Source organism: Athene cunicularia (genome assembly GCF_003259725.1).
Source record: "Athene cunicularia isolate RWA chromosome 5 unlocalized genomic scaffold, athCun1 chr5_part1, whole genome shotgun sequence".
NCBI classification, from domain to species: Eukaryota; Metazoa; Chordata; class Aves; order Strigiformes; family Strigidae; genus Athene; species Athene cunicularia.
Window position 1 is genome coordinate 36,050,952 of NW_020799101.1, and position 13,736 is coordinate 36,064,687.

At 38.5% G+C, this 13,736-nt stretch overlaps 1 protein-coding gene across 15 annotated transcripts in view; it reads left to right on the forward strand.

The window, feature by feature from the left end:
- GPHN (gephyrin) overlaps positions 1–9,717 on the forward strand; it is a 220,963-nt gene extending 211,246 nt beyond the window's left edge. For all 15 annotated transcript variants that reach the window (XR_003398497.1, XM_026849618.1, XM_026849622.1 and 12 more), the window contains 5 exons: positions 1,415–1,488; positions 4,124–4,188; positions 5,449–5,552; positions 6,709–6,805; positions 8,712–9,717. Coding sequence is in view for 14 of the 15 variants with exons in the window: in XM_026849618.1 (XP_026705419.1) it covers positions 1,415–1,488; positions 4,124–4,188; positions 5,449–5,552; positions 6,709–6,805; positions 8,712–8,845 (474 nt within the window). In the remaining variant the exon portion in view is untranslated. The remainder of the gene's footprint in view (positions 1–1,414; positions 1,489–4,123; positions 4,189–5,448; positions 5,553–6,708; positions 6,806–8,711) is intronic.
- The last annotated feature ends 4,019 nt before the right edge of the window (positions 9,718–13,736 follow it).

The following is a 13,736-nucleotide window of genomic DNA, read 5'->3' on the forward strand; positions in this document are numbered from 1 at the left end:
AATCATGACTTATGCGAAGGAAAACTCAGATTACTTTTTGATCCCAGACTGAATCTGTGAGTTTGGCAGGTAAAAGAAACATCTCTCCTTTTATAACTAACAGATACTAAAGACAGTCATTAGGAGATGGCAAACATGAGTGCTGTTTTTGTCACTTTTCTGAGTAGAAATCATATTGTTGGATACGTCCTGAAAATGGGTAACTAGTTAAAGCACTGCCAATTACTTCCAATACATTTTTGTCCTCAGTATTCCTAGAAAAACAATGAAGGACGAGTGCTGGTCTTTAAGTTGGGAATGTGGTGAAATAGTGCAGACACAGGAGCACTAGGAAGTGACTGAACTGCTGAATGGTCTCACTGGCATTTATGCCTTCTGGCTCATTTCTCCCCAGTGTGAATTTGGGGCAACAGCGTAAAGTCAATAGGCTTTATATTCCACTGATGGTTAGTCCTCTATACTGCGCTTTCGACAGATCTAATACAATAGCTGTGAATGTCCAAAAAGTAAACAGAAAATAAAAACAGGCTTAATGCAGTCAGTAATTGAGAATTCATGCCTGGCTGAAAAAAGTTACTGCTTTCCAAGTATTTGAACATACACACACACTCACACACACACACACACAAAGATAAATACAGGAATACTGCAAGGGAGCTCCAGATTTACTGCTTCCAAAGTCTCTCTTCACAGATGACTGTTATGTCCTGTGTCTTTAATCTCACTAAACACAATAGAGAGGATACTACATCTTTGAGCACAGCAATTTTTAATAAAGACTAAACAAGTAATTCAATTTGTTTTAATAACTGGATCAATTGTGTTTATGCAAAATCATTTAACTTGAATTAATGCACGAGCCACCCACAGTTTTTCCTTTCTAAGGACTATTTAAACCAACCACTGTGAATTAGACCATGTCCCCAAGAAATTATAATAATTACAGTATCCTGGAAAACTATGATTTCTACAGTACAGTATTGATTTCAAAAGTACTAGGAGATCTCTATCTCTACTGCTAGATAGCTTCCATGGCAAAAGTTAAATAACTTGATGATTTTAAGTCTTAACTTTGAACGATAAAAGCTTTTTTCCATCTTTGATATAGAGAATGTTTTAGTAGTAGGTATTTGTGGGGTCCTCTAAGATTCTGATGCTGCAGCTGACTTTTAAGTAATTATATTACTATGTCCTCGTGGAGTCAGGTTTGGCACCTAAAATGAGTCTTGTTCTTCACCTCTTCTTTTTGAAAATACTTCTTTCAAATACTGGAAATTCCCCACTGGACTGTAGCACTTTTGGGATATGAAAAGTCTTTCATCTTCACTTGGTATTAATTAATTGCTTTGAATGCTTAGATGATGTAAGCCACTTTGATGTTACTTAATTGATTTTCTTTTTTGAATTTAAACAGGACTATCTTAAACAGGTGCTGGATATTGATCTTCACGCACAGATTCACTTTGGCAGAGTTTTTATGAAACCAGGGTAAGAAATCTTTCTACTTAGGCAGCATAGATGGAGGTTATATTGGGCCAAATATCCTATATAAGTGCTTCAGTAGATTTCAGTTTTCCAAATATACTATAAACCACATGGTAGATAGAAATGGGAAAAGAAGCAAAATCAGTCCTATTCAAATTAGTCATTCTCTTTATGGGTGAAATTAACTGTAACAGAGAGATTAGTTTTTATCAGTGAGAGAGATTTCTCTGATAACTGTTGCAAATGAGGTTTGGGGATTGGGTGGAAACCAGCATGGTCTAAACATGGCCACAGTCTTCGCTGTGATCACAGAGCTGAGATACTGACATTGTTATGAAATTACCAGGAAGTATAAGGACATTTAACTGCTGGTTTGCTTAACGAGCATCTCATTTCACTTCAAAATTTGCATAAGTCATATTCCTACAGAAAGCAATTTCTTGAGAGGTGGAATGACAGCTAATTTACAAAGCTTTATCTAACTGGCATATTAAGCATAGTCATTTTAAAGTAAAGATATCCTTTATGTGTTTAGTTTGCCTCAGAAGACTGTTTCAGCATTGCTTTCCTTTGCTGTAGCACTGCTAATTAATGAGTCTGGAAGTGTGCTTTGTAGAGAAAATTAAAACTACATGTATTGAAAATAGTTCCCTTTCACAGTACAGTACCAGAAAGCTATCTGCAGCTCTGCCTCACTAACCATGGAGTGCAGTTTGTTTGCAAACTAGGTTGGCACAGTCCCGTAACACAAGGCCAAGTGCAGCTTTGAGGAATGATTCCTGTAATTGTTGCCAGGGAGCAGAACAGAAAGTGGGTGTTTGCTGTGAAAACAGACAAATACTTTTACTGTCTCTGCATACAATCCAGTAAAGAACTGCACGTGGGTTTGGTGCTTGTGCTGCTACCACCACCGCCGCCCGTCCGTAAAAGGAAAAAGTGAGCTGAAAGTCTGTTTCTTCCCATGCTGGATGTAACCCAGGCATGGAAATTACTCTCTGCTTCTGTCATACTGCTACAGCCTGTGTGGTGAAGTCCCAAAAGTGGGATCTTGCACTCCAGCCTATGTTGCTGACAAGAATGGATAACCCAGTTTGCAGAATTCAGAATATTAAGTTCTGGTTCTGGTTTATCTGAAAGCAAATGTAATTCCTTCTTCTGGTGATCCCTCTGTAGACGTGTAGCAATAAACTTTTAATAACTAGCCAGAAAAGCTTTAAGAAATCTTATTTTCCCCAAACATTCATGTTCATTTTATGCCATAACAAAGATATTTCTTACTGCTACCAAAACATTTGGTCATCTAATCTTACTGAGAATGTAAGCACTCTTCTTTGCATTGGCTGTACTGCAATAGCAAATAATGTGTTTCGTTTTTTATTAATTCTGTCTTAAAAGGCCTTAGATGTGAATTGTGATTACTGTATTGGGAAAAATTCCCTTGAGTAAGTTCCAAGAGCGAAGCCATAATTTGTTTTGTATGCCTGTATTTTGATGTGCCACATGACTGCAGTGATGCCCACGATTTACCATTCCTCTACTTGGTCTGAAAGTTCCTGAGCTAACGTAAAGGTTGTATCTTATCTGGCAGCACTGCCACAAGGAAAGTACTGGAAGACTTTACCAATGATGGTGTTGAAATCTCATATGAGAATTCAGAGTTTCCAGTAAATATGAATTAGCAATTGGATTTTTTTTTTTATACCTCAGTTTGTGTACTAGTTGTAAGATTTGGAGATCTGGCACATAGTTGCCATTATGTTAAAAAACATTTTAAACCCGAAACTGCAAACATCAACTTCCCCTGGTAAAATAAAATATTGATTAGTCCTAGCAGATACAAAACTAGGTGATAATGATTAAAGTGGGGCAACTACCACTTGCTAACCAGGTGATAGCTGTCAGCTGAAGATGAAGCCAAGGAACTCAGCCTACCTATTGCTCCTGTAAAGTATTACTTCTGATGTTTAAAAGGATGAAATTAACATCGGTATATAGAAAAATTTTATTAATCAATGAGTGCCTTTTCTTTGCCAGTCATATTCTTGAGTCATCACATTACTGTCCTATTTGTATAACTGTAATAGCCCTGATAATGAGTCATTAAAGATCACTCAGGAGCAGCTGTGAAAGATAGAGTGAGTTCTTTACTGATAGACCTAGGTCTTACCTGACTGCAGCTCTGCCTGTGTACCTGAACCTGTTCATCTGCAGACTAACTAGCATTTGCTGCTCTGAAATACTGCTGTAGACAATGGAGTAAGGGAAGTTAGAGTCACAAATGTTACAAAACCAAGTACAGCTCTTTAACTGCCTAATTTCAGTGTTACTTCTCCGTTAATTGTCTTCTAGCATGAAGACAGGATTTAGATTTTTGGTTACTAGTTCATCTGCTCTTACATGTTTCCTCACCAGAAGAAAAATAGTATACTTAATATTTCATAGCTGAATACCGAGTAAAACTAATTGTTCTGTCATCACAAAGAGAGGATTATACCCCCAGCATGGAGTAAGCAGCAGGTACTAATGAACTGCTGAGAGAGGTCCTGTTTTGTTTTATTTTCAAAATGTTTTAAATAATAACATAATAATGTTTAGTCAAAGTCCAGTGCAGATATTGAATAGCTTTCCTTTTCCATAGCCTGCCAACAACTTTTGCAACTCTGGATATTGATGGCGTAAGAAAAATAATCTTTGCGCTCCCAGGTAAGATGTTTTGTGGATTACTTTTGTTGATGTGCATAGATGACCGACATGAAACAGAATAGTGACATTTCACAGTAGCTATGTCTGGTGTTGGCATCCCTAAGGAAGGTACCTGTAAGGTTTTCCCATAAATTTCTAGAAGAGACAGACTTACAGGGATATACTAAGGAGTTCTTTCTTGTTCCTGTCCACAGGTCTTACAACTTCTTCCATCCAACAGTTTCCTTGGGTTTTTTAAGTGGTGCTATACAGGGGTGTGTTTTTCCTGCAGCTCCCTCCACCCAGTTAATATTCTGTGCATGTAAGTCAGTGCACCCATTCTGAAGTATTGCAAATGGAGACAAAAACGAGGGAGTGCCAAGGAGCATGTCACAGAATTCTTCTTTTTTTCATGATTGTATGGTGGAACCAAAAGAGGGCAGCAACACTTTATCTCCTGAGTGCTGCGTCGTCTTGGGAAATCACTGCCTTCCAAATAAACATTTGCTTAAGCATCTGGCTACAAATCTCTGCCATACTAAATCAGGAGGATTATTTATTCTTACTGCTTTGACTTTGCATGGATTTCTGACTACACAAGGAATCCTGTTCTTGAAAAGCTGGTGGTTTTCAGATGTAGCTCTAGTGCTTTTTCTCTCTCTTGGTTTAGTTGCTGCAGTACATTCTCCTCCAGGGGAGAGATCATTGGAGCATCTGTCTGATTGTAGTATTTAATTTAAAACTGTCATCTAGGGAAGTCCAGACGTGTAAGACAAGTGGTGTTTGACAGATGTTGATCATACACCTCTCTTGTGAGTCCACAGAAAATTTATAAATTAGTAGAATTCTCCTTATAATTTGTACTAAAGCATTTTGCCACTCTGTTAGGGAATGGAAAATTATTTTTCATAGGTCTTGGAAACCTTAATCATGAATCAAGAGCCCTATTGGATAGGACCTATACCTGTGCACAATAAACCCTGTCCTGGCCCCAGACAAATCTAGGCATAAGACAAAAGGCAATGGAGGAACAGAGGCAAATGCTGGGACCCGAGGAGCATGTGGCAGTTCTGGTCAGAGCAGGATTTCAGCACCCCATCAGCCAGAGTGGAGCTTTCAGCAGGTTCACTTGCCACATGCCACTTCAGTCTTGAATGAAATGTTTCCTGTACATAGCATGAAAAGCTCTTTAGAGTGCAACTGCTATAAGAACGTGAGATCACTTTCAGCATTTCACAGGGTAAATCAAGAGTAAACCACCAACTGTTCTTTGTCCTACAGGTAACCCTGTGTCAGCTGTTGTCACCTGCAATCTCTTTGTTGTTCCCGCACTGAGGAAAATGCAGGGTATTCTGGATCCTCGGCCCACCATCATCAAAGCCAGGGTAAGAAGCTTGTCTTCTATTTAAAAATTCTCTTAAGATGTTGAAGCACAGCTCTTCAGGCTCTGAAGTGCTGTCTTGTTTGGGAAATCTGAGCCTTGGACCAATTCTGGCAAGTTGAAGGAGGTTCACACAAAACAGGGGTACATTCTCAATCTCTGTTAATGGCGATATTCAGTCCCACAATTTCTAGGAGTTAGATGACCAATGCAGAGGCAACCATTTGCCAATCAGGCAGGAATGACACTTTATTGTTTAAAAAAACATTTGTTTTAACCTGTGGTAAAAAAATGCAGAGTAATCTGGGAATACCTAAAGGGTTGGATAGTTCTCTATTAGCAATAGAAAATACAAACTTTAAAGCCTTTCTATTCTTATTTATATAAATAACCCACATGACCCTCACCCTAAGCAATATAAATCCCTTAAGCTATTCGTTTCATATTAAACAGTTACAACAGCCAGAAATCATGACTATTGTAACTGTTTAATGTAGATTTGAGGCATGTTATTAAAATGTATTATTATATTTTTGATTCAAATAAAGTACCAAGGAACACATTATCTTTTATAGTTTTCCTAGTGTTCTCCTACTCCTTATCACATCTCTGCACCTCCTCAGGCATTCGGATTTTTCTTTATCTCACAGCTAAAATATTCTAAAACAGAGAGCAATTTGTAGTGACCATCCCTTTAGCATTAATTTTCCAGTGTGTTCCATTAAATTCCATTGTGAACCATCCCCTGTATGTCTTTTCATTTCAAAGACTGGCTATTTCCCTTTTGTCAAAGCTAGCAGGATTTTGAATGAGAACAAATTTTGTATCTTTAATGCAGTGTAATCTAGAAGCCAAAAATGCTAAAGCTTTTTCCCAAAGAAATACTACCTTTAAATTCCCAGTAAAGGAACAGCTTTGGAATATTCCACTTAATGCATGTAGACGTCATCACACACTTTGATATTATAACATCACAGTCGTATTTCCTTTAAATACTGTAGTCCCTACCTTCTACAGCTTTTGATCTTGCACTAGTCACCATCAGATCTCAGAATGCAAGTTTTGAAAAAGACTGTTTTCAAGGAGAAATAATTGAACAGGTTATCTTAGACAGTGTGATCTGAATGCCTGACATTTTCATCCTTTCTCTGCTTCTACAGTTATCATGTGATGTAAAATTGGATCCCCGCCCGGAATATCATCGGTGCATACTGACTTGGCATCACCAAGAACCACTACCTTGGGCACAGAGTACAGGTTAGTGCCCAGTCACACAGACTGGCAGACACACTCACACAGGTCCTTGCCTTCCTACATATACATCTAAAACCAACCAACTGTGTGTACATGTTTTTTCATATAGCCTTCCTTAGGCAGACTCATTTGTTGACATCCTTGTGCACATGCATACATGGACATTAGTATAAAATTCAGTCATGGTTTATAAACTTAACCATCGAAGCTTCCTTTATCTTAATGACCTGCCTTTACATACAAAATACACCTGTATGCTTGCATATGTGCACACATTCCTTTCTGTCAACATCTACCCATGCTTACTTGCACTCACAGGCACATTTATTTACTTTTGCTCTTGTGCCTGTACTAACAAACACAAGTTGGAGCATAGGTAGGAACAATACAAATAAAAAAAGTGTGATTCTATCTGAGCTGGAAAGTAGAAGAGATAGCAGAGGCTGTATATATTCTCTTAAAGCAGACTAGGACTTCTATTAGTCATGTTTGCCACCTAGGGATACTTCTGGATATTCAGCTGCAGTTGAGGTAAATAGTATATTTGAATACTTTTATAGCTGTGTACTGCTAGAAGACTGACTCTGCCGGTTTCTCAAGAGATTCAGGTCCTTAAACAACTCATTGCATTTTTGCTACATCCAAATTGTTCAATACAAAGCATTATAGACAGATCTCCACAGGGAAAACATCAGCTTAAATGCATCTTACTGTTTACTCAGAGAAAGTTCTTACCATTGACTCACAAGATCACACAGCCTCTGACATATTTCCAGGTATAAGTCAAGGTATTACTTAGCTCTATAACACTGTATTTGGTTTAACTCTCTTTCATTGTGCACCACTTCTTTCCTTACACAAGCAGACTATCTGGAATGGTTTCTCTGTCAATCTGGAAGTTTGAAAACCAAGAGCATGACTTTTTACTGCTCAGTACTACCAATATGATACTGTTTATCTTCGTTCGGGAGATGTTGTGAAGCATAGTGTCCCAAAGAAACCCATTCTTTTGAGGTGATATATTTACATTTACACAGCTGTCCACCATAACAGGGTCCCGCCCTAGGATTCCACTGAAAAATGTGAAGTCTGGGTGAAGGTTTCCAATTCCTCTTTTATTAGTTCTCAGGTTAGAGCTTGAGCTGGAGAGGGACCCCTACCCCACATCATGCCCTCCAACTATACCCGTCCCACCCAGCACCCAATCTCCAAGTCCAATCACTGAATTCTGGTCTGTGGTCTCTTGATTTCTTACTGGTTTTCTTTGTCACTGGGCTGGTCTTCTTCTGAAGTTACCTCATTCTCTTGGAATTTTTTCCTGGTCCTTATCTTTTTCATTCTGCTCACATCTGCTGGATTCAGCTAGTTCTGGTTTAGTAGCATTACTTTTATAAAAAAGTTTACTGTCCATCAGCTCTTATCGTCTAAGGCTTCAGCTACTTTAGCTGCTAGTTCTTAGCTACTAATGCTAAACAGGACTATTCAGAGAGAAGACTAGAGTTAATCAAACTTATTCAATAACAGTATATTAAAAACATTCTGGACTGTGTTGGATTTAGTCTTTGTACAATTGGAAGTAGGTATACAAATTATATACAAAAATAAAGTAATTCTGATAGGATTAGAAATTCCAGTGGGAAAGCAATTTACTATGACAAGATATGAGGCACAAATAATGTGGAAGGCTGGATAGGAAAGCAATTAGGAAAGGGAATGTGAGTTTTGAGAGCAAGAGTGATGAGAGGCTTCTCTGTTTCCATCCACCCTGGAACGGCGAGATCCCAGCTCTATGAATAAGTCAGCAGCATGAACATCTTCATAAGAACAGCTCTTGTTTCCCACACGGTGTGTTGCAGCGTTTGAAACGAACTGAAAACTTAACTGAAATTTTTCTCTTGCTCTCCTGTAGGGAATCAGATGAGCAGTCGTCTGATGAGTATGCGCAGTGCCAATGGACTGTTGATGCTACCTCCAAAGACAGAGCAGTATGTGGAGCTTCACAAGGGGGAGGTGGTGGATGTCATGGTCATTGGAAGGCTATGATGTCACCAGCAAGAGTGAAGCTTTGATGCATGTCCACATATCATTGACTGTATCCTGTAATATGCAACGGCACAGCTAGTTTTTCTGATTTGGATAAAAGTTGATCAGTATAGTCAACATCTTGAATTATATTTCAAATGGAATTTAAATAAATACCTTTTAAAAAAAACTTTAAAACAAATCTTAACAAAGAAATTTATTCTGATTATATCAAAGCAACTTTTTTCTTTCCTTGCAATTGCTTTGTGTGTTCAATGCTAGTTCTAATAGCGGTAGCTTTTAGTAGACAGCAGTAGGTGCCTGCAGAACTTGTGTTTTTTCTCATCTTTAAGATACAACTACTTATGCTCTTAAAACAAGGCTGTCTGCTTATTTATACTAGCGTAGACAACACTTGGATTTCCCTTATTAGTATGCTTCATAACCGCTTCACAGAGAGCTTCTGCTTGTTCTTTATCTTGTATCTCGTGTTGATGTGCACAGTGCCAAAAGCAGAGTGGCTGCACTGGGAACCCAATGAAGCCCCGAGGTTTTCTCACCTCGTTGCGCATTCAGGGATCTCTCTTGTCCCGGCAGCCACCCAGCTCAGTACTCTTGGGCAGTAACTGGATACCTTTTATTTCAACAAACAAAAAAATTGCTTCCTTAAGTGCTGACAGCCTTTTTAACCAATACATTTAAAAATGTACAGAACTAAAAACTAAAAAAAATCAAAGACTGATCTTGTACAGATATTAGTGTTACCAGCATTCGTGTGGAAATTAAATGAGCAAAGAAATAAAACTAATGTTAAACAACTCTGTACCATAACATTTTCTGTAATGATATTGAAACTTAAATGAATAAAAAAAATCCTCAGTCATTATTTAAAATTTCACCTGTTTAGCCTTGTTGTTTGAACCAAAAAAATAGTGGTTTAAAAGGGTATTTGGGGTGGGGGAAGAGGACAGGAAGGAAGGGAAAATAATATATGGAATCTAGGGCCCTCCCTCATGTACAATATCACAAGTGAGCTGAAAACACAGAGTGAGCTCTCTCTCGCTCATCTCCCAAGGGGCAAAATGGAAGCAGCATTTGGGAGGTTTTACAACTGGATTAGTCAAAGCTGGAGAATACTTTTTTTTTTTTCCCCCATGTAAATTGCATAGCAGTTGCAAACAGCCCTTGTTTGCCCTGCACTGTGTGGGATTAGATAGAGCATTCTTTTTCTTTTTTTTTTTTTTTATTAGATTCTCTTTTTGTTACAGGGACTATTCAGCCCTCCTTTGATTATGTATTTTGGTAATTTCACATTTCATCTGGAATCAAGACCATAAAAGTGCCCTACAACACTTTACTTCTTGGAGTTCATGGGTTAAATGATATCCCATCAACTCCATTCCTGAAGCCAGAACATTTGTCCATAGTATTTTTTGAAAACTTAGGAGTGACACAGAAAACAGGGTTTAAATCCTGACTGCCACAGTGTACCAGGGCTGTAGTTCTCTGATAACTGCAGAGGGCATCCCTGGAGGCTGGTTTTAAAACCAAACTCTGTTTGCTGTGCAACAGCCTGAACACTCCCTGCACAGGCCGTTGCAGAGGTTGAAGGCAGGTGGGCATACACCATGTTCACAGGCACTCCAGGGGCTGATACTTCAGAAAAATAGTAACACAACTTGCAGATCGTATTTCTTTGTTCTGGACTACATGTTCTGAACTACATCTGTGATTTCTCTGTACAGCAGCAGGGTGGTACCAAACTAAATTCATGAATGCCTGTATTTACTGATATTGTAAACCACAGAAGAAGAAAGAGAGAGGAGACTTAATTCATCTCTGAGAAATAATGTAGAACACTGCCTATTATACTCCAAAGGATTATTTTATAGTTAAGGAGTTATTACAGGCAGCACATATAATGAAAATTGGAAATGTATAAAGGATACCAGTAAGAACAACCTGAAGGAAGATTGTTCATGCAATTGGAGGTGCTAGACAAAGATAAAAGAGAAATGCGAGGAAACCTAGTCAAAAATATCTTGGGTCTGGTTTACATTAAAACCATTACTCAAATGTGGCAGAGAGGAGTTGGCACAATACTGTGTATAATGCATGGTGCTGTTTAATCCATATGTCGACATCATAACACTTAACTACCATTATAACGAATAAAGCATTCAGAGGTTAATCGAGATAATTTTTTTCCAAATCACTGATAATAGCCTTAGCCACTCTACAGTCTTTTGTAATCCCCTCTGCCCAGCATTCAAAGTTTTGTGTAAGAAAATAAATTTTGCATTTTCTGAGAGAGATGCTGACAGCTCAGCCTTTGTTAACACTGAAAGCCATAGTGGTATGTTGGAGAGGTAAATCTGGGAGGAGTATAATAAATCATTATTATAACTATGTCTCAATCATGAAGCCTAAAATCTGAAAAATTTGCCTTGGTTGTGTAACATCAAAGGATATAAGTGTGATGTAAATAGATGAATTCAAATCACTTTTTTAACATTCCTAACTCATGGTTTCAGGGAAGGTTAGAAGCTTCAGAAAAGAAATCAAGGACAAACAGATTTTAAGTATGTGGTTACTTTGGTTCAAGGACTGAGACTTGCAAATGGAAACATTTTAAGGAATATTTTCACTATTTTTACTTCTCTAGATAAGGTTTTAGAACAATCAAAATAGTAACTTAACAACAAGTAGTGCCAGCAATGACTGAAGATAAGGTTGGTATTCCAGCTTTTGTTAGTTTTCTTCTTTTTACAGCATTTTCTTCAGCACCCATACATGGGAATGATGATATGCAGTGGGCCTTCTGAGTTCCATTCATCCAGCTGGGGTAATCCTGTAGTGACCTACAAATCATACCGCAACTTTTGTGTCCTGGCTAGCTGATACCAAAACTTTGACTGTACACTTGGATGTTAAATGTCATTCAAAAATTGTCTGTAGTCAGTCAGATAAACAGAAGAATAAACTGTCCTCTTCCAAATACTGATTTCAAGACTTTACAGAAATTACAAAGTTAATTCTATCTTGAGATTAAAATATGTTAAACATGAAATGTCTTTGATCTGTAGGTAGTTATTACAGATCTGTATGACTCCAGAGATTACTAATTAACATGGAATCTTGAGCCTTTTTGGTTCCTGAGCTGAAGGGTTGCACTTAAAACATATTACAACATGGATACTGCTTAAGGATAATATGCAACTAGAATCACCCTGCAGGTTCTGTCTTTGTCCTCCCCAGCTTGCCACTCTGCACCAAGTGCTAAAGGTTGTCTTCTTTGACACATCTGAGTCCAGAAGACATGCTGCTTGCCTCATGCCCAGGAACGATGGTCTTCAGGCCACAAGGAATCTGCACATACCCTGCACTGACCACAGAAGCGCCCATATAGGATCCACCTTTTCCTTCCAGTTGCCTTGGTTCCAAATCTGTCAGTGTTGGGATGGCACATGCCAGCCTTGTTGCCTTTGTATGGCAGCAGTGGTCAGGGCCCGCCTCAAGTCATGCTCAGGAAAGCTCTTCAGGCTGACACCTCTGCCAGCCCTTGCAGGGCAGGAACTACTTTAGTGGGGCATCTTATTTTGGAAAGCAGATGCCAGGCTAAGATGGCCCAGCACTTCCTCTGGCCCTCTGTGATGTGCTAATACTCAGCTTCTCAAAAACAGCAGCAGTGTCTGAACCGTTCGTGAGGTTTTGTGTTAGGTAAGAAAAATACACATTAAATCAAGACAAGAGAAACATATGACAACTTTGTTTTCTTACATGGTAACAGCACTGAGGTGTTTCCAGGTACCTGTATTCGCAGTTGACAAAGAAAACACAAGCAAAGTAAGGGCCAGATAGCAAAAAGCTGTTAAGTATTGGTTAATGAAGAAGACACATCTCAGGAAGTGCATAAAGATTCATTTACAATCAAGTTCAATAGTTATTTTAAAGGCAGAGTCTCCTTCTTGCATACATATATTTGGAATGTTTGGATACACAGCTTTGTACTTCCCCTGAGGAACTAGGTGGGAGAGTGAGAGCGTCAGAGGAGTCGTCAGAGCCCAATTCAGGCTACATTATCACACAGTAGTTTGATGTGTAATGACCCTTATCCTCTTCCTCTTACCTGACAGGAAACTAAGAATAAGAAGGAAGAAGGTAGATGTTGAAATGCTGAAGCACAGAATTGGCCAAAATTCTCTTTTCCCTTAGCTTTAAAATTGAAACTAGTTTTAATATCAGAAAAAAAATCATGAAAACTGTCTGTCATTTACATTTTCCAAGCATTTCTAATAGACTTTTATCCCAAATAAATTCAGGAATATATACCCAACCTAATATTTACTTTGTGAGGTTATTTTGTGCATTTCCCAAAATTCCAGGTAAGAAACTCTTTGCTTAAATGCTCTAAGTCTATGATAGTCTCCTTGCTGGAGGTAGTTGAAGTCAGCTGGGATTACTCCTATGAAAAAGACAAAATTTAGCACTACAGGTTAGACAGGGAAGGGCATTTATGCATGTAGTCAAAGAAAGCAGAGACGTTTCTACGTGAGGGAGACAAGGTGGTCAAAGTCGCAACTATTGACGAAGAAAAAGGATTTGCAATGGGGAGAAGAGTTGCAGCAGCTGCTGATTTTTAAAGCAGCAATCTGTTAAACAGAGACAAGGTATAGTTTCCCATAGCAGTATTTGGTCAGTACATTGCAATGAATTGCCATAACCTCATGATGAAGAACATGATCTTAACTGTCCCTCTTAAATGATTTGGCAACCTAAAGCCAACCAGTCTCAAAAGACAAAACACAGCATTTGCACCCCTTCACCATGGCACTGTCAGCAACTGAACTTCTATATTTACGGAGTGAAAAAATCCACGTTGTTGTTTCTTCTATGTTTTATGGGTTTTTTT